At 41.3% G+C, this 21,794-nt stretch overlaps 1 protein-coding gene across 3 annotated transcripts in view; it reads left to right on the top strand.

Moving 5' to 3' along the window:
- The window catches only part of SEC24B (SEC24 homolog B, COPII coat complex component), a 101,969-nt gene that overhangs the window by 63,611 nt on the left and 16,564 nt on the right, over positions 1-21,794 (top strand). For all 3 annotated transcript variants that reach the window (XM_040329383.1, XM_040329375.1, XM_040329367.1), the window contains 6 exons: positions 1,412-1,618; positions 5,177-5,300; positions 8,031-8,189; positions 9,971-10,144; positions 10,665-10,775; positions 15,488-15,663. In XM_040329383.1, coding sequence (XP_040185317.1) covers positions 1,412-1,618; positions 5,177-5,300; positions 8,031-8,189; positions 9,971-10,144; positions 10,665-10,775; positions 15,488-15,663 — 951 coding nt within the window. The remainder of the gene's footprint in view (positions 1-1,411; positions 1,619-5,176; positions 5,301-8,030; positions 8,190-9,970; positions 10,145-10,664; positions 10,776-15,487; positions 15,664-21,794) is intronic.

The following is a 21,794-nucleotide window of genomic DNA, read 5'->3' as shown; positions in this document are numbered from 1 at the left end:
GGTGAGCATGACATCACTTGGCTTTTCTGTGGAATCCAAGATCCATTGAGAATGCACTATTAAAGCCTGGTACACACGATTGGATTTTCCGCTGACAAAGCGTAGGACTTTTGTCCGAAGGGCGTTGGCAATGAACTTGTCTTGTATACAAACGGCAAAGAATTATCGACCAACAAACTCAAAACAACGTGTTTTTTCAGCTCTTTGGGCAACTTTTGCTAATGTTGTGTCATGGTTAGCATTGTTTCTGAGCATGCGTGGCTCTCCCACGCCCTCCGCCACTTACCAGAGCCGGCGGCAGAGGCGCTCTGGTCCTTCTCCCTCTGTGGCATGGATACGAGTGAGGGCAAGATGGCCCCCCACCCGTCTCCATACCATAGCAGGGCTGAAGTGACATCAAAACGTCACTTTCACCCATGAGTCTTAAAGGCACAATTTTTTGTTGTCTTTTTTTCAAATGACAATAATTTTTTTTCTGTTTCTTTTTTTTTTTTATTGCGTTTTAGTCTAAATATGAGATCTGAGGTCTTTTTGACCCCAGATCTTATATTTAAGAGGACCTGACATGCTTTTTTATATTACAAGGGATGTTTACATTCCTTGTAATAAAAATAAAAGTGACCCATTTTTTTTTATTTTTTTTTTTTTAAACCGTGTAAAAATAAATAAAATCAAGTAAAATAAATAAGAAAACCCCAATTTTTTTTTTCAAAGCACCCCGTCCTGACAAGCTTGCATGCAGAAGCAAGTGCATACGTGAGTAGCGCCCGCATATGAAAACAGTGTTCAAACCACAGCAACAATTCTAGCCCTAGACCTCCTCTGTAACTCAAAAGATGCAACCTATAGAATTTTTTATGGAGATTTAAGGGTAAATGTTTGGCGCAATTTTAAAGCGTGACATGTTGGGTATCAATTTACTCGGTGTAACATTATCTTTCACAATATATAACCAAATTGGGCTAACTTTACTGTTTTCTTATTTTTTTAATTCAAAAAAGTAAATTTTTTCCCAAAAAAGTGCACTTGTAAGACTGTTGCGCAAATACAGTGTGACAAAAAGTATTTCAATGACCGCCATTTTATTCTCTAAGGTGTTAGAAAAAAATATATATAATGTTTGGGGGTTCTAAGTAATATTCTAGCAAAAAAACTGTTTTAAACTTGTAAACACTGAGTCTGAAAAACAGGCTCGGTCCTTAAGTGGTTAAATCATTATTAGGCTGTTATAATGCAAATGTGCTTTTTATACTTTTTGCTTGCCTTGAGTACAATAAACCGTTTGTGCTGTGATGCCAGTCTGAATATGCCTAAGAAGTAATTAATGCCAGGAATCTTTTTTTTCTTTTTTAAAGAAAAGCTTCATAGCTTTGGTGTTTGATACTAAAATGTTTTTTTTTTTTACTTATAGCTCATCAGAGATCTATTAACAGCTCTGCCCAGTATGTTTTTAAGCACAAGAGAAACACACAGTGCTTTAGGCCCTGCTCTTCAGGGAGCGTTTAAACTGATGTCTCCTACGGGTGGACGTATATCAGTGTTTCAGACGCAATTGCCATCTTTGGGTGCCGGTCAATTGCAATCTAGAGAAGATCCCAACCAAAGGTCCAGCACTAAGGTACCGTGTCTGTTGCTAATTTTCTTGCATTTTCTCTCGGGTATATTGACATGTACACTATGAGAATAGTCGGTGCTATGCTGTAAAGTCTGGAATCAAATTATATTGGAGTAAATTAGAACATGCAGCATCTGCTTGAGCCAGACTATAAACTAACTCAAGGGATATCACACTTGCTTTGGAATTTTAAGGGAACAAGCTGCCTTACATATAGCAGTCAATCGAGGTGTTGTGCTAGTGTGAAAGAGGCACATTTTACCTTTTTAAAGTGTAAATCCTTACACATATCCAGTCAAGTGGCTGGCCTCAGATGATATACAGAGATAAAACAAATCCTCCCACATAAGTTGTACCTGTCTATCTGCAGTCTTCTCTACATCAATTCAAAGTACAGAATTTATACAGCTTGTCTGACCTGCCAGAAATAACTTGGTGGGGAGCTAATGTTACACTCGAGTAAGAGCCAATTTGAGGGAAGGGACACAGCCTCCCTCCCCTATCGCCTTTTTTCTCTTGTCCTGAGGAAAACTTGTCAGAATTGACTAATGCTGATATCAGAGGAGCAAGGCAGCAGACCGAAATTATACTTGGGTCTCTTTCACACGGGACGGATCCATGATGATCCGCCCTGTGAACCAACCTCTGCTTGCTCAGCGGGGATTGCTCCGCTGAGCCGGCGCATGACAGGGTGGCCCCCGCACACTGTGCAGGGACCGCCCTGTCAGATCTCAGATCTCCGCTCTCCCCTATGGGGGGATCGGATGAACACGGACCGTCTGTCCATGTTCACGCGATCCGATCTGCAGGCGGGTGGAAAAATAGGGTTTTTCTCTACATCTGCAGAATCTGAGGATTGCGGACCCGGATGAGATCATCCGCTGACACCCGCAATCTCATAGGGATCAATGTATGTCGTTTTTTCATCCGTAAACGGTTGGATGAAAAAGTGCACTCTCAAAATAGAAACCCAATTCCACTGCTGCTGCAAATAAAATCTCAAACACTATAACACAATCCTAAAATAGATTAAAATTGATTGCAGCGCTGTGCCATAAATAAATGCTCCAAAGCATCAAAACTCTTAATCAATAATTCAGACAACCAGAGTGTCAAATTATTTACATGAAAAATAAAAAATAAAGTTCATATCAATATATATAGCCTCCAATCTCCCCCGTATTCTTATGCAATATAATTGTGCAAACATGTCAATTAAATCAATAATTCAAAGTTCATAAAACCTACTTGTATACCCAATGTGTTCAAACGTAAAATCTTCTTCATGTGCAGGCTTTACATCAATATAATTGTGCAAAAATGTACATAATATTAAACGGGAACACGTGGGAGATTGGAGGCTATATATTGTATTGATCTGAACATTATTTTTTTAATGTAAATTAATAAGATGGCACTTTATGATTGTTTGGTTTATTGGTTATAGTATTGATGTTTTAAAGCACTAATTTATTCATGGCACAGCGCTACAATCAATTCTAATCTATTTTAGGATTGTGTTAAAATAATTTGGAATAATTTAGAAGATGTTTTTCAGAAGATGTTTAAATGTGGAAAATATAGTTTGACGATGCATGGTTCGGTTGTTTGCAAAATAAATTTTTCTTCCCTCTCAAATTAACATTTTACTTTTTAGATGAAGCTGGATTCCAGGAATTCAGCTCCTTTGTAAAAAAAAATTAAGGCTTGCTGAGTTAAGTCCAAGGAGATGAATGACACCTCCTAGATTTTATTTATATCTGAAAGGTTTATAGGAGTCCCAGAAGACAGCTATCGCTGTATTTCCAGAAGCCTGGCGCTGATCCTTCTGATAGCAGCTGCAGCAACTCTACTGTTGAAAATGCAATCTTCCTTTTTAATAAGTGACCCACTACACTTAGTCGGCACACTTTTGCTCTTTTTGTTTCTTTGCTTGCAGCTTTGAGATCTCTTCAGTCTTCTATAAGTGCTGCGTTAATTCTGCTAGATTGAATTCTTCAGCAGCAGCTACTATGTTTGCCCCTCCCCTCCTCCTTTCCAATCACAGAAGCCTTTGTATTATGTGAACGCTTTCACAAAATACAAATGGGCTTCTGTGAATGGGAAGCAGAGGGGATTCCCAGGCATAGCTGCTTTGTGTGCTTCTCCCCCCTCCGATCCCAGTGTGTGTTCGGCAGAGCAATAAACCTGACAAATGTAAATGGAGATGAGACCAGGGGATCTCATGTACCTAGTTGGTCTTAACTCATAGAGGTTGATTTACTAATGGCAAATAGGCTGTGCACTTTGCAAAGTGAGGTTTCACTCTGCAAGAGCAGTTTCTCCAGAGCTTAGTAAATGAGCAGAAGCTCTGTTGCCTTGCATCATCCAATCATGTGCAAGAAAATATATGCATTTTTTTTTTTTTCCCCCCTTGCTTGTGATTGGGTGTTTTTTGCAAAGGGAAGCTTTACCTCATTTAATAAGTTCTGGAGCAACTGCACTTGTAGGCCGGGATATGCGCTACACCGACGTAACTTGGAGAGGCTCGTATTGTATTCACAAAGCACTTGCTCCCTTTCTTGCGCCGGCGTAACGTAAAATGGCCGGCGTAAGCCCGTCTAATTCAAAGTAGCAAGGCAGTGGGCGTGTAGTATTATAATGAAGCGTGACCCCATGTAAATGCATGGCTGAACGAACGGCGCATGCTCAGAATCCCGTCAAATTTACTCCCTAAGATATGCCGGCTCCATTCATACGACGTGAACGTAACCTACGCCCAGCCCCATTCAAATACGACTTGCGTAAACGACGTAAAATACGACGGCTGTTTTTCCGACGTCCATACCTTAACATGACTTACCCCTGCTTTATGAGGGGTAAAGTTACGCCGGACGTACGCCTTACGCAAACGGCGTAGCTTACTGCGACGGGCGCAAGTACGTCCGTGAATCAGCGTATCTAGCTCATTTACATATTTGACGCGTAAATCTACGGAAGCGCCCCTAGCGGCCAGCGTAAATATGCACCCAAGATACGACGGCGTAGGAGACTTACGTCGGTCGTATCTTGGCAAAATTCAGGCGTAACTTGTTTCCTGAATACAGCGCATAGATAATCTATTATCAATAGATAGATCAATAGATACGTCGGCGTAAGTTCTTTCTGAATCCCGGCCATAGAGTGCAACTGCGCTTTGCAAAGTCCATAGCCTTTTTGTCTTTAGTAAATCAACCCCATAATGTGCCTTACAAAGTTACTAAATACCTGCAATTCGGCTTTAAAGAAGTATAAAATCAAAAAATTATTTTTGAGGCTTCATTCACACAGGCGCATAGACGCATACTGCTGTGTGGAGGTTTGTGTTTATGCGTCCGGAAAATGACAGACAGCCTGTCAAAGTCAAGGACATACAGACAAAGCAACTGTAGATATTTTAACGCACATACCAGTGTTTACACACGGACAGAAGCACAGCTTTGGAGCAGATAATTGGTGTCCAAACCATGCATACGGTCAGTGTAAAATCAGTATTGTTTACATTGTAGCATTGTTTTAACTTGTTTATGCATTTTTTTGCAGGGTATACAGCATCTGGGTCCTGCCACTGATTTCTATAAGAAGTTGGCCTTGGACTGCTCAGGACAGCAAACAGCGGTGGACTTGTTCCTTCTAAGTTCTCAATATTCTGACTTGGCTTCTCTAGGTCTGTAAAATAAACAAAGCTGTTCTCCCATTAAGGCCTGTGTCAACATGCTTTAGGCTTGTTTCAGTGGGAAAATGTTGCATGTTTGGTATCGGTTTGAGATGCTTCCGAGATCCTTTAGCATTTTCTAATAGGTGAATTTGCTCTGTTCACCTAAACCAAATCAACCTGCTTCAATATGATTTGCATTAACATAAAAACTTTTTGACACAAAGAAAAGTCAGTTGACACTGACCCTGAACCCCTAGGCATAGAAGCGGTCCTGTATTAACTTACCATGGTGAGAGCATGCTCCCAGCATGGTAGCCGGCGGGGATCTGTAAGCTCTTGATGCATACTTGCGATCAGAGCTTTCAGATCATGTGACCGCTGTGACAGCCAATCACAGCGGTCACATGATCCAAACACCCGCCTCCACCTCCCGGGTTTTTGACCAGGAGGCAGTTGGCAGGAAGAGGTTAAAGTGGAACTTTTAGATGGACAATTAAGAGCTGCTAGTTCACTTTTAAGTCCTGACAAGTTTTGCAGGTATAGCTGTGAGTGGCTATACTGTTTAAAATCCAGTAATACACTGTCTAGCTCTGCAAATGCTCAGTTTCTCTCCATTTTTGGCATTGTGCTGAAACCACTATGAGAATGATCTGATGACAGCCTAAAGATTTACATCTGTTCAGGGGCTCTGAGCTTCAGCAAAAGGGTACCTCTGGCAAGAAGAAATGAGAGCAATGCTGGAGGCAATTTACAGCACACACTTTTTTATGGCATAATTATTAACCACTTGACCAAGGCATTTTTTATTATTCGGCACTGAGCTACATTATCTGGCAATTGCCCGTTCATGCATCACTGTACCCAAATTAAATATATATCATTTTTTTTCCATTCAAATAGAGCTTACTTTTTGTGGTATCTAATCGCCACTCTGTTTTTTATTTTTTTGCTATATAAACAAAGAAATACAGAAAATTTTGCAAACACAATCTTTCTTTTTATTTTTTACACATGTCACTAGTGCAGTACAGCATACTCATATAACTGGTGTGGCAGTGATCAGGGATGTAGACTGGTGACATTATATTAAAAAAAAAAAATCACACTTTTTTTTTTCATAGTATCATCAGAGTAGTTCAGTGTTACCATAGTGGGTCTGGGAGTCAGATTTAAAAAAAATGTTTATTACAATGTGCTTGCAATAGTTTGAACTGTCATGAATAGCTTTCATTCGCGATTCATGTTTTTTTATTGTGATGTTGTGATTGGGAACAGCTATCACATGGTACAAGGTGCTGGCTATTGGCCAATGTACCATGTGATCACACAGTAGTAAACAATGATGTCATGAGTGGGTTTCATTTATGACTGTTATTTACTAGGTGATATGTGATCGCTCAGCGATCACTTGGTATCTGGGCCGATTACAGCCCTGATACAGAGCACCGCAGATCACGCTGCTCCGCACCCTAAGTAGCATGAGTGCACATGTACGGGGCGATGTACTGATATTTCGCAGTGCTTGCTCAAGCCACCGGCCAGCAGTAAAATTACTGTTGGCTGCTCAGTAAGTGGTTAATGTGGAATGTATGTTTCTTGCTAAAGAACATTATTTTTTATCAAGTTCTGCTTTAAGGTTACATTTTTAAAGCTTTGTACAAGAATAAGGGACTTTTAATTACAGCCATGTGACTGTAATATTCAAATCTTATTGAAGTCTGCTTAAAGAAGCTGTTGCTTTTTTTTTTTTTTAATCCTGGTGTGTTAAGCCTCATACACAAGATCGGATTATCCAACGGGAATTGTGTAAAGACAAGCTGTTGTCTGAAAATCCGACCATTTGTATGCTCCATCGGACAATTGTTGACGGTTTTTCCGTTGGGTAGCATGCTTTAAAATATTCTGCCAACAAATGTGTGGTGTTGGATTATCCGATCGTGTGTACACAAGTCCGTCGGACAAAACTGCAAAGTACAAACTCGCATGCTCAGAAGCAATGCCAACCATGAGACAACATTAGCAGAAATTGCCCAAAGTGTGGCGCTAAAGAGCTGAAAAGCCACATAGTTTTGTGTTTGTTGGCCGACATTTCTTTGCAGTTTTTATGCAATACAAGTTCAAAGTATGAGTGTAGAGATTTCTTGAAATGTTCAATGTCTCCAAGCTATTGAGCCTTTGACCCTTCATGAATAAACTGTGTTCTGTCTTTAAAGGCTAAGTTCACCTTTAATAAAAAATAATAATAATTATGGCCATATTATAAGAGGTAAAATGTGCATCATTTTTTTTTCTTCAGGAGCCTGCAGAGCATTGCACCCATACTCGGTGGGTCGTCAATGCAATGTCAAGCTCCTGCATTCTCATCCTACAACTTTGAGCTTGTACCACCGTACTGTACGGCTGTCAGTTTCAGAGATGCAGGAAGAGTGAATGGACTAAGAGGGCAGGGGACTGGCTGAGTGATGTCAGCTGACAGCGGACTTTAATCCACTGTCAGCTGGAAACGGATTACAAGAGTGCAGATCAAACTGCATACCTGTGATCCATAGGAGAAGTAGGGCCAAAAAAAGCTTTGGCCTTCCTGCTTCTCTTTTAATAAAAGCAGAGTTACCAAGTTGAAGAGAAGGGGGTCTCCCAGTCCACCTTTAGCGGGCAACAAATTACCCTGAAGTCAGTTTGCAATTCTTACATTTGCTGTTTTTGATGTAAAATTAATGTTTTCTTTTTTTCTTTTTTTAGCCTGCATGTCAAAGTATTCTGCTGGTTGCATCTATTATTATCCCTCATTCCACCACAAGCACAATACAGTCCAGGCTGATAAACTAAAACAGGATCTTGATCATTATCTCACTAGGAAGGTTGGATTTGAAGCAGTTATGAGAATACGCTGTACAAAAGGTATATACATTACTCTGTTTATAATATTGCCAAGCTAATTTGACTGAAGATCACTGAAAATGGCCAGTGGCACTTTTTTTTCTTGCTTATGGCATTTAGAAGTCATGCTCTAAATACTGTAGGTGTAAGTGCACTCCATTTTAGCGCATATCACATGCTTTTGCAGCATTACGACACCATTGTACACTGGTGCAAAGTGCTGTGTAAAATATGGTTCAGGTTGGCTTTGTGAACTCCTTGCAGTATGAGCTCCAATTTGGGGGGTGCGATTGGTGATTAGTCTCTCTCTGTCCCAAAACTGTACTGAGATAAGTATGTAGGCTACTATTACTAAGCTCTCCTTGTAAAAATATTTTCATTGGTATTATATAGAGTCAGTGGGGCAGATCCACAAAGATCTGCCTATGTTTAGGCAGGCGTAGCGTATCTAAGATACACTACGTTGCTGTAACTTACTTTTTCTTCTTGTGAATCCTCAAAGAATCCGCGCAGTAAGTTACGGCGTCGTAGTGTATCTATTGCGGCGTAAGGGCGCGCAATTTCAAATGGGAGTGATGGGGGCGTGTTCTATGCAAATACGTTGTGACCTGACGTAAACAACGTTTTTTTGAACGGTGCATGCGCCGTCCTTAAAATATCCCAGGGTGCATTGCGACAAAGTACGCCGCAAGGACGTCATTGGATTCGACGTGAAAGTAAATGACGTCACATTCCTATTCACGAACAACCTGCGCAAACGACGCAAAAAATTTAAAATTAGACGCGGGAACGACGGCCATACTTAACATTGAGTACGCCACCATATAGCAGCTTTAACTATACGCCGGAAAAAGCCGAACGGAAACGACGTAAAAAAATGCGATGGCCACTCGTACGTTCGTGGATTGTCAGAAATAGCTAATTTGCATACTCGATGCGGAAACGCCACCTAGCGCCCGCCGAAAAATTGCATTTAAGATCCGACGGCGTACTAAGACGTATGCCTGTCGGATCGATCCCAGATGCCGTCGTATCTTGTTTTGTGGATACAAAACAAAGATACAACGCGGGAAATTTAAAATTACGCCGGCGTATGAATAGATACGCCGGCGTAATCCTTTTGTGGATCTGCACCAGTGTCTGTAATTCTTTCGGAGTCACAAATTGTGCGAATTGCTTGTTTCTGGTCTTTTATTTAAAATCTTAAAGGCCAAAATAGCCAGGTACCTAGCATTTCCTGAAATTCCGCATTGGCATCTTACTATGTTTTGTCATTTACATGTGGCAGCACCTCATGGTTGGCAGATCCGTACGTTTTTAAAAAGTTGCTTTGAAAACTTAAAGCGGGAGCTTTACCCAAAAGGGGAAGTTCCGCGCCCCCTTTTCTCCCATTTTGATTTTGCCAGGTAACCGCTCCAACTTCTGGTCAGATCGCCGCGCCGCCCTCCCTTTCGCCCACAGTCTCTCTGGACATGTCCCAGGAGACTGTGGGGACCATGCATTAGGCACGGCTCATGCAGATGCAGTGGTCAGCTGACTGTGAGACCGCAAGGAGTCACAGTTGGCCGCCCACTGTAAAGATGCCAGCACCTGGGACTGAAGACCAGCAAAGCATCGGGTCTGGTGATGACATTGCTGGATCCTGGGACAGGTAAGTATGTGTGTGTTTTTTTTTTTTCTTTTATAAGTCGGCAGCTACAGTATTTGTACCTGCTGACGTTTACATTTTTGTTTACATGGTGAGGCTCCTCTTTTTTGACATTGTCACAAATTCACATTTCATAATTTTTCTTCATCCTCAGGCCTTTCAATACACACCTTTCATGGGAATTTCTTTGTGCGTTCTACGGATCTATTGTCTCTCGCGAACATTAATGAAGATGCAGGGTTTGCGGTGCAAATGTCCATAGATGAAAGTCTGACCGATACATCGCTGGCGTGCTTTCAAGTTGCCCTTCTTTATACATCTAGCAAAGGTAATTCTTCACAAAGGGGAGCTTTGCATACATTGTATTGTTAAAAGGCTGTAAAGATAGACTTTATTTTTAAAGTTGCCTTTTTCTTTTGCCATATGGTGTCTTAGAGTTTCAGTCCAATCAGTTCTGAATCTTTTTGCATTTAAAATTCAGGAAACACTGACTACTTGTGGAATAGTCCTAATTTGTATTCTGACATGCATTTTGTGCTGCTGCCAGGCGTTTTTTTAAATGTCTGTTTGCTAGTATCCTTATTTTCTTAATGACTCAAAATGTGAGTTTCTGATGGGAATTTAGAACATTGTAGAGCCCAGGCTTATAAAGTCACTGAAGTGAGGCATTGTTGAATTAATATCCACTTAGACTCCGAATCCTGAGATGCCTACGTGGTACAGCGTTGTCTGCTTTTTCTGAATTTACTTATCATATTTATGACTGTCCATAGATGCCAAATATAAACGTATGTTTTGAAAAAATCTATTAACGTTTAATATGAGTGAAACTTGTTTTTGGTAAACAGGTCAGAGAAGGATACGTGTGCATACTTTATGCTTGCCGGTGGTAAATTCACTGCCAGATGTGCTTGCTGGAGCAGATGTACAGGCTGTTACCAGCCTTTTAGCAAACATGGGTAAGTTTTCATTTTATGTAAAATTGTACATGGTGTGTAATGTTTCTTTTATATTTAAACATCACTACTAGAGTTCACATGCTTGGGATGGGCATGTCAAAAACAGAATTTAGTGTTAAGAGTATGCAAGCCCAGCATTTCATATTCCTGATATGTGCCTGCCGTGCCATGTATTTTTATGAAAATGCATCCTGTTCTCTTTGTATTGCTTCCTTTGTGTGCTAACCCTGGTGTCTCTGGCAGTCTCTCTGCTTTCCTAATACAAACTGACCACACTAAGCAGGAGAACACAGAGTGATCAGTTCTCTAGCTGTCATAGGGGTAGATTCAGGTAAGAGATACGACGGCGTATCTCCAGATACGCTGTCGTATCTCGGAGTGTGCGGCGTCGTATCAATGCGCCTGATTCTTAGAATCAGTTACGCATAGATTTGACTAAGATCCGACCGGCGTAAGTCTCTTGCGCCGTCGTATCTTAGTTGCAATTTTAGACTGGCCGCTAGGTGGCGCTTCCGTATATTTACGCGTCTAATATGCAAATTAGGTAGATACCCCGATTCAGAAACGTACGTTTGCCTGGCGCATTTTTTTACTTCGTTTGCGTTAGGCTTTTTGCGGCGTAAAGTTACCCCTGCTATATGAGGCTATGGACGTCGTTCCCGCGTCGAATTTTGAAAATTTTACGTCGTTTGCGAATAGGGATCTGCGTAATTTACGTTCACGTCGAAAGCATTGGCTTTTTGCGGGTTAATTTGGAGCATGCGCACTGGGTTACATTCACGGACGGCGCATGCGCGGTTCGTCAAAAACGTCATTTACGTGGGGTCATGTTTTATCTACATAAAACACGCCCACCTCTTCACAATTTGAATTAGGCGCGATTGCGCCGGCAGATTTACGCTGCCCTGCCGTAACTTAGGGCGCAGGTTCTTGGTGAATACAGAACCTGCCTCACTAAGTTACGGCGGCGTAGCGTATCTGAGATACGCTATGCCCGCACAAAAATAAGCAATTCTACCTGAATCTACCCCATAGTCTTTAATGTGCTCTCCTCCAATGATCAGACTTGTCCTTACATCCAGCGTACTGCTGTTTCTCCTCCCCAACTCTCTCTGAGCTCCTTATGCATCTAAGAACAGAGGGTATGTGAATACAGCTAATGATTTTGTATGTATACACAAATGTTTTGCATTTAATTTCTATTTTAAACTGAACGGATTGTTTTACAAGGTGAGGGTTTACAATCACTTTAAATCGTTTAGACTTTATTCACACAGCGCGTTTGTTTAGCCCCTTTGCACATCTTTTCTCCTAGTAGCGGAAAAAAATGCACTTTAAAAAAACACTGTAAAAGCTGCGGTATTACACATGAATATTAGGTGCTTCAAGTGTTTGAGCGTTAATGGATTCCACTGGCCAGAATATTCATTTACATTACATTTACATTTAGGGGCAGATTCACAAACAATTGCATGGGCGCAGCGTATGTGAGATACGCTACGCCGCTGTAACTTACTGTTCCCAGCTTCTAATCCACAAAGAATTTGCGCCATAAGTTACAGCGGTGTAGTATATCTCTTGCGGCGTAATGACGCGCAATTCAAATGCGGCGAGTAGGGGGCGTGTTTCATTTAAATGAAGCGCGTCCCCGCGCCAAACGAACTGCGCATGCGGCGTCCCTAAATTTCCCGCCGTGCATTGCGCTAAATGACGTCGCAAGGACGTCATTATTTTGACGTGGACGTAAATTACGTCCAGCCCGATTCACGGACGACTTACGCAAACTAAATACAATTTTTTAAATTATACGCGGGAACGACGGCCATACTTAACATTGAGTACACCACCATATAGCAGCTTTAACTATACGCCGGAAAAAGCCGACTAGAGACTACGTAAAAGAATGCGATGGCCGCTCGTACGTTCGTGGATCGTCGGAAATAGCTCATTTGCATACTCGACGCGGATTACGACGGGAACGCCACCCAGCGGACGCCGAAGAATTGCATCTAAGATCCGAAGACGTACGCCAGTCGGATCTAACCCAGATGCCGTCGTATCTTGTTTTGAGGATTCAAAACAAAGATACGACGCGGTAAATTTGAAATGACGGTGGCGTATCAGTGGATACGCCGGCGTACTGTCTTTGTGGATCTGCCTCTTAGTGTTTAGGCACGTCTGGCGTTTTCTCTACATAGAGGTGCTTTTTGAGGCAGAATAAAAATGTCTGTAAAAGTGGCATTTTTTTTTACGTTCACTGTGCATAAGGCCTTATTTACATGTTGCAGAAGGTTTAGGGCAGGGGTGCCCAACCTTTTGAAGAGTGATGGCCACTTAAGTGACTTGATAACCAGTCATGGGCCACAATGAGCCGAGCGGGCAGATGGGAGATCCATGTTCATTCTGTCTATGCAGAGCAGACACAGCACACTTTACTCCAGGGGTCTTTAAACTACGGCCCTCCCGGTGTTCAGGAAATACATTTCCCATCATGCCTAGTCATGTCTGTGAATGTCCGAGATTTACAATGCCTCATGGGATTTGTAGTTCCGCAACAGCTGGAGGGCCGTAGTTTTAGGATCCCTGCTCTACTCTATGGGCCCTCTGATGCCATCCGCCCAGATGGAAGGTGACAGACCCCCTTCGTTTTTTTAGCAGATCAGATTGGAGGTAGGCGGTTGTACACGCATACAAGTCTGTGAACATCTGCTGCTCCATAGAAGTGAATTGAGGGTCCTAAGGCTGCTTGTGTGTGTGTGTGTGTGTGTGTGTGTGTGTGTGTGTATAGTGATTTTTAGCAATAAACTTACCTTTTAATAACAGTCTTCCATACAGATATCGTCGGGTGTTGTTGTCCTAAGCAGAGGGCATTTGGTATCACTCCACCTGTGACAAAAGCTGGTGCTATACAGGAAGCATCGGCTTATGTGGCTCTGCTCCACAGCCGCTTGCTTACACTGATGCTCTGGAATGGCGGGTCAGCAGCTCGCATTCTGGGTTTGCTGACCCCCTATCCCAGAGTAGGAAGTCACAGGCCACATGTGCTCCCCGGGCCACTAGTTGGGCACCCCTGGGTGTAATTATTACATAGAAATAAATATTACATTTAGTGGCTGAAAATGTGTTTTGGAGCAAAGGTAATGCCTTGGCACATATGGCATGCCCAGGTGATCCAGGTTGTTTTTGAATCAAATGTGTGGGGATCAGAATTATTAAGCACTGAACACTTCAAGGGAACGCTGTCAATGTACTTCTCACAGTTTTACAGTGACACCTGCATAGTAGAAATTTGATAGTGGTTTCCTCTACTCTGAGGTTTAGACTCATGAGCAACCCAACCAGAGTTCTACCATTATTATAATAATAATTGTAAAATCAGATATTTGTTGCCTGTTTTGTCTTGCCTGAGCAAATTGGAATATATATATATATATATATATATATATATATATATATATATATATATATATATATATATATATATATATATATATATATCTATCTATCTAAATTTATCTATCTCTCAGTATTTTCAAATTATGTGTAGACTAAAAATGTTGCAAAAAACCTATTGTAATACTGAGATCTAAAAAAAAAGCTGCTTACACTAGAAGTTGGAGAGAGTGGATACATTTTTTTTTTTAAATGATGATAACCACCCCAACCTATAACTGGCCTTTACAGAAAGGAGCACATGGAATTCCCATGAAATTATCAGCCAGCCTGCAACAAAGACAATTGTCCTGTCTAACAGTCCACATAGAAAACAGGGGTTTAGTTTGCACACATTTGCAAATATATGTGCAAGCTGCAGGACCACTTCACGGCACTCCAGTGTACTGCAGTTCTAACTCTATAAATATTAAGTCTCTAAAATTGGAACACATACAGTGTATCTAATAACGGATAGATAGATAAGGGAAGGTGAGCCTGGAGGGAGCCCACCCCTTAAAGGTACAAGGACACAATGGCAACAAGGGTATCTAGTGCGAACCTCCCACACACCTTGAGCCCACCATCTTTGTCTCTTTACTTAAAAAGTATCAGTATATGCTACTCCCTTTGGTTGCTTTACTTTGTCTTTGGATGCTGGAAATGTTTACCTAATGGACATAGCTTGGTACACACTTATTTTTAATTTTTTTTTCGTGCAACCACAGCTCTGGTCGGAGACACTGTACTAACCATGCAAGGTTAGTCCAGAGATCTCCCTGGCTGAGCTGTTGTTTTCTGACAGGGGGGCGGCTCCACTGCCAGAACACGCTGATCAGCACTGTCTGTCATTGGCTGAGAGTGCTGATCAGGAGTCGGTCGACTGCTGGTCTTCCAGCATGTACGTCCGACAGAAGCCGACCGAACGTCCGGCTTCTTTTGGGCAGACTGACATACACATGGGCAGAATGTCGGCTGTTTTTCTTCTTCTTTTTTTTTTTTTTTTCCTGACATTCTGCTTGTGTGTATGGGACTTAAGGGATATCCAGGCTGACGGGTTTATAATAGCTTAACCCAGGTAAAGATCTTTATTGTGATTTGCACAGTATGCTCACATCCTTTTCCTCCTGACCATGACAGGTAAGTAGTTCAACTATTTTGTGGTCATACTCTGCATTTGATTGAGCCATGGTATGCTAGTACTGTTTTGAGCTGCATAGTTATAGAAAACTTTATAATAAATATATATATATATATTTCTTTCTTTTTTTTTAATATAGCTGTAGACCGATCCATATCATCCAGTATTTCTGATGCAAGAGATGCCTTAGTAAATGCAGTCGTGGATTCTTTGTTGGCATACAATTCCTCGCTTTCAAATCTACAGCCATCTGCATTGATAGCACCCAATTCCCTTAAGATGTTTCCACTCTATATATTGGCTCTTCTAAAGCAAGTAAGTGAATTTATTACACCACTTGTCTTATAACACAGGACCTTCAGTTGTGCCAAATGAGCGAAAACAATGGAGTGGTCCATATAGGACAACTAAATTAGGTGCTCCTCCTGAGCAAATGTGTTTTTTTTTTTTTAAACTTACCAGTATTGTATATTTTTGTGTTGCATTTATGTTTGACCAGCTCCAGCAAGTATCTGCTGAAGTAAAAAATAAATAAAAGTCAAAGCTGTTAAATATTTGAAGTAAATAAAAGCTGTCCGGTCTGCTCTGGATAAGCACATAGTTCACTCTACTCCTTCATGTATAACTCTATTGGATAATTTTTAAAGGATAAGTTCACTTTCTTTAACACGTTACACCTGTATCACAGTTCTGTGAATGGAGGAACTACAACTTCTGTCAACCACTGCAGCTGATGGCTTGTAGTTCTCAGTGAACTACCGAGGTGCTGCTGAGGGTAGTTCATTGATGCTTCCTGCCATTCTGTAACTGCCTGCCTGTATGAGGTATGGGCAGACAGCTACAATGACAGTCTACAGGAGCCTGAGATTAAATCTGTTGATCACGAATGCAATGCTCCTCAGGCTCCTAATAAAATAAATAAAAATAAATGCACATGTTTTTTTTTTTTTTTTTTGGTGAAGTTATCCTTTAACAAGCCTGAACATTTTATTTCTGAATAGGCTTCTGCAATAAATAAAACAAGGCTCATTTACAAAAAAAGAAAAATGCTTATTGCCACTAGAGGGGGACATGTACAAGACAAACTCGGTAAAGCTTTACCAGTTCAACATTGCCATTGTGAAGAAAGATCTAACATGTTCCTTCACTGAGCAATTTGCATTAATGTTAGGTTGATTTCTAATGAATGCCTGTGTAATATAATTTAAATTTAATTTTTTAACTCAACTATACTCTAATTTTTGACCATGAGTGCCGGTTCACACTGGGGCGGCACGACTTGCAGCGCGACTCTGCAAGGTGGTCTGCACACGACTTCAGAGGCGACTTGCAAAATTACTTCTGTATTGAAGTCAAAGCAAGTCGTCCCAAAGTTGTACAGGGACCTTGAGTCGCTCCTATTAGAACGGTTCCATAGTACAGAACAGAGGGCGACAGTCGCCCCTGTGTGAACCGGCGCTGACAGCTTTTGACAGTTTAAACCTTTTATTTTTTAATGCCTAATTATTTTCTTTGATGCATAAAAGTCCTCCCCATCACCATAAAATCTGACGTCTGTATCAGGCCTGTGGAGTCGGTAGATAAATGTTTTGACTCCTAAATGTTCCGACAATCTAAATTTAGAAGGAGTCGGAGTTGGAGTCGGTGCATTGTTTGCTGACTCCGACTCCAGGTACCCAAAATTTCCTCCGACTCCAGGTACCCAAAATTTCCTCCGACTCCACAGCCCTGGTCTGTATGACAACAAGCAGTTGACCCCAGATTTGTGTATCAAAGTCCTGTGATTTAGTTTGTAGCACAAAAGATTGTTGATTTTGTATAGTTACACTACATGTAAATCTAGGGCTCCTGGTACTAGTAATTTAAAGAATCCATTGCAGGCCAAATTTTACCACTAAACATACTTGGTAACACTTATAACGTATTTTGAGACATAACAGTTGGATGGTTATTTATCAAGTGGAATTTCAAAATATATGCACCAATCAGCCATAACATTTTGACCACTGACTGGTAAAGTGACTAACATTGATTATCTCCTTACAATGGCACCTGAAAGTGGGTGGGATATATTGGGTAGCAAGTGATGTTCACTGAAGTCGATGTGTTGAAAGCAGAAATAATGGGCAAGTGTAAGGATCTGAACAAATTTGACAAGCCAAATTATTATGGCTAGACTGGGTCAGAGCAACTCCAAAGCTGCAGCTCTTGTGGGATGGATGTTCCCCATCTTCAGTCAGGACATACCAAAAGTAATCCAAGGAAATAAAACCAGTGAACCAGCACCAAGGTCATGGGCAGCCAAGGTTTATTGATGCACATAAGAAGTGAAGGCTGGCCTTTGAAGTCTGATCCAATAGAAGAGAGCTACTCTAGCTCAAATTGCTGAAAAAGTTATTGGTGGTTCCGATAGAAAGATGTCAGAACATACAGCGCTTGGGAGTTTGTTGTGTATGGGGCTGACCCGTGTCCTCCCATAATCGAATTTAAAAAAAAATATTTTGGCTCTAGATATAAAATTTTGTACAAATGTTGTAGGCAGGTTTTAAAAAATGCTATAAAATAAGAATGCTTTCATAAATATATATTTTAATTGTTTATTTTTTATCAATTTACAAAATGCAAAGTGAGTGAATGGAAGCAAATCTATATCAAATCAATATTTGGTGTGACTACCCTTTGGCTTCAAACCAGCATTAATTCTTACACTTGCACAAAGTCAGATGTATTATTAACCAATTATACCAAGCGGGTGCTAATGATCAATTTCATATGTAGGTTGAAATACTCATTAACAAACAGCTGTGTAGGAGGCTTAAAACTGGATGAGGAGCAGCCAATCTCTGGTACTAAAGTGAGATTTTGTCACAGGTCATACACCATGGCAAGACTGTGCACTCATAGTAGTTTCACTGCATCAGCAAGATCTCTCCCAGGCAAAGATTTTAAAGTACACTGGAGTTTCAAGATCTGCTGTTCAAGCTCTTTTGAAGAGACAAGAAGAAAAAGGCTACATTGAGTAGCCAACTGAGGAAACCTAATGCTTTAGATCAGGGATATCCAATTAGCAGACCTCCAGCTGTTGCAGAACTACAAGTCCCATGAGACATAGCAAGACCCTGACAGCCACAAGCATGACACCCAGAGGCAGAGGCATGATGGGACTTGTCGTTTTCCAACAGCTGGAGGTCCGCTAATTGCTTATCCCTGCTATAGTTGAAAGACACATCATGCTTACTTGATAATCAAAAACTCTTGCGAGCCGCCTCCTCTCCTTGCTACAATGGAAATGGGGCACATAATGGTGTGTTGCCTTTCTCTTGATTGTCCCCAGGCTAGATACTGCCCGGAGATGGTCAGACGGAGGTACCTTGAACACCCCCCCCCCCCCCCCCCCCTCTCCACTGAGGACATGCAGGAGTAGGCTTTTTAGTGGACCCGGAAAACTAGAAAAGTTAGTCATATCGGAAAGCAACATGTACTTGCCTAACCATTTCACCACAAGCCTAAGTAGCCCTTATACTAGTGAGGTAGCATGCCCCCCCTTCTGGGGAAGGTCATTATAGCATTGGAGGAACGTTCATGACCAATTGCTGTATAAATTGTTTTGTGTACCTGATTCCTGCCTTACAGCTTGTTGATTGTTCATTGTGTGCATCCGCATATTCTGTTGTTGTCATAAAGAAAAAAAAAAACTCTTGCGAGCAACTAGTGTTTGTTGGAATAATCGAATATCCCAACCAGCAACTGGAAGCACACTCCCAATATAAATGTGGCGACAGAGTGTTGAATAAATAGACAGCTGCGCTAAATGTTGCAATCCCATATTCTAAATCAAAAATAAACAGTGCCATCAACATTATTTCATTCCTTCAGTGTGCAGTGAACTAATTAAAACATGAAAAACATACATTTCAGTAACACATGCCTTAAACCTCTATTTCAATGTGTGATTTTTATCTATGTAGTTTTGGAAAGTCCAATATTTCATCTGTGCAGAATGATACTGTGGTAACCTTCTTTGAATCTTCTCATTCATAAAATAAGACTTGCTCCCTCCATTGTCACCTATCATTCACAGCTTGGTTCACACTATTTGCGAGCCGCTGATTATAATTGGAACACAGCCAGGCTCAATTTAAACCACAGGTAATCAACCCAATGCCAAATGTGTCTCCATATGTTACTTTTCAATGGCGTACATAATCACAGTTTATATTTAAAATCAATAAGATTCCATCCGCATAGCTCAAATAAGGAATCAATATAGACTCGGTAGAACAGATTTGTTATTGAATCTTCTAATTCAAATAAAAATGTAATTTAAAATAAATATTGGTAACACACTCCCCAATATAAAAGTCACAGGGGTTATTTACGAAAGGCAAATCCACTTTGTACTTCAAGTGCACTTGAAATTGCACTGAAAATGCACTTGGAAGTGCAGTCGCTGTAGATCTGAGGGGAAGCTCTGTTGATTTTATTATCCAATCATGTGCAAGCCGAAATGCTGTTTTTTATTTTCCTTGTCCCCCTTGGATCTACAGCGACTGCACGTCCAGTGCACTTGTAGTGCAAAGTGGATTTGCCTTTAGTAAATAACCCCCACAGTGTTGAATAAATAAACAGTTGAACTACTGTATTTATCGGCGTATAACGCACTTTTTCCCCCTGAAAATAGGGGGCAAATTGCCGGTGCGTGTTATACGCTGATAGTGTAGTGTACCTTGGAAGGTAAGAAGGGAGACGAACACAGCCAGAATTCACGAGCAGTCATCTCCTGTTCGTCTCTCTCTCTGCTCTCACGTCACACACACACAGTCCCGCCTCCGCCACTTGCATTGGACCAGTGTTCTGTGTATCACAGGAGCTGGCCCAATGCCTATGGCGGAGGCGGGACTGTGTGTGTGTGTGACTGCAGAGTGAGAGACGAACAGCTGTAATTCACGAGCCGTCATCTCCTGTTCAGCTCTCACATCACACACAGTCCCGCCTCCGCCACTGGCATTGTACCAGTGTTCTGTCTATCACAGGAGCTGGTCCAATTCCGATGTTGGAGGCGGGACTGTGTGTGTCTGTGTGACTGCCAGTGCCGAGTGAGGGCCAAACAGGAGATGACGGCTCTGTGATTTCATGCTCTGTCCATGATGCATTGATGGTGAGGTTGCATTGAGACTAAAAAGGGGCATTGATAAGGCTATACGATGAGATGGACATTGATAAGGCTGCATGATGAGATGGGCATTGATCAGGCTGCATTGGTGAGATGTGCTGCAGATGGGCATTGATCAGGCTGCAGATGTGCACTGACCCTTATTTTAATTCAAAGTTGTTTAGTTAAAAAAAAAAAAAAAAATAATTCCTGAAACTTCCCTCTTAAAATGTAGGTGCGTGTTCTACGCCGATAAATACGGTAATTGTTTCAATCCATAATCAAAAATATATAAACAGTGCTATCAACATTATTTAATTTCTTCCTTAAAGTGTGTAGTGAACTAATTAATCCACTTGTGAAAAATCAAAACATGAAAAACATTCAGTGACACATTCCTTAACCACTTCCGAACCAGCTCACGATCAATATACGTCGGCACTTTTAAGAGGAATATCGTTATGCAGCAGCTAGCTGCCAAAAGCCCGGTATCTTCAGTGAGTGCTTCCTGTTTCAGATAAGTGGTCTCTACGACGGATTCGCTGCAAGATCACTTTTATCAGTGACAGGAGAGGGGCCTCTTATTTTTTTCATGCACTGGTTAATCACTGCCATTTGGAGATGCATACAGAGAAACTGGAAGGAGAAAAAGACCTCTCATTAGTTCTGGAAACTAAGGGCCTGATCCACAAAAGGGATACGCCGGCGTATCTACTGATACGCCGTCGTATCCCTGTTTCTATCTATGGAACTGATCCACAGAATCAGTTTCTCATAGATAGGGAGAAGATCCGACATGTGTAAGGGACTTACACTGTCGGATCTTAGGATGCAGTACCGCATCCGCCGCTGGGGGCATTTCTCGTCGAAATCCAGCGTCAGGTATGCAAATTAGCACTTACGGAGATCCACAAAGCTTTTACGCTTCGTTTTTTCTCTGTAAGTATTAGTTTGCCGTCGCAAAATTAGGGCTGCTTTTACAAGGTGTAAAGTTAGTACACCTTGTAAAAGTATACCCTTCTATCCCGCGTCGCTGTCATTTTTTTTATTTTTTTTTCCCGCCGCAACTCTTTTTTTTTTTTTTTTTTTTTTTTTTTTTTTTCGCCCGTCGCGATTCTCAAAACCCGGCGCAACGTAAAACCGAGCAAAGCACGTCGGGAGCATGCGCCGGACAGATTTAAGTTACACCGCTTAAAATTTCTAGGTAAGTGCTTTGTGGATCGGGCACTTAGGTAGAGATTTTGCGACGGTGTAACTTAAACGGGAAAAATTAAGTTACGTCGGGTTTTTGTGG

Source organism: Rana temporaria, chromosome 1 (assembly GCF_905171775.1).
Source record: "Rana temporaria chromosome 1, aRanTem1.1, whole genome shotgun sequence".
In the NCBI taxonomy this organism is placed as follows: Eukaryota; Metazoa; Chordata; class Amphibia; order Anura; family Ranidae; genus Rana; species Rana temporaria.
This window is presented reverse-complemented; position numbering and strand designations above follow the sequence as displayed.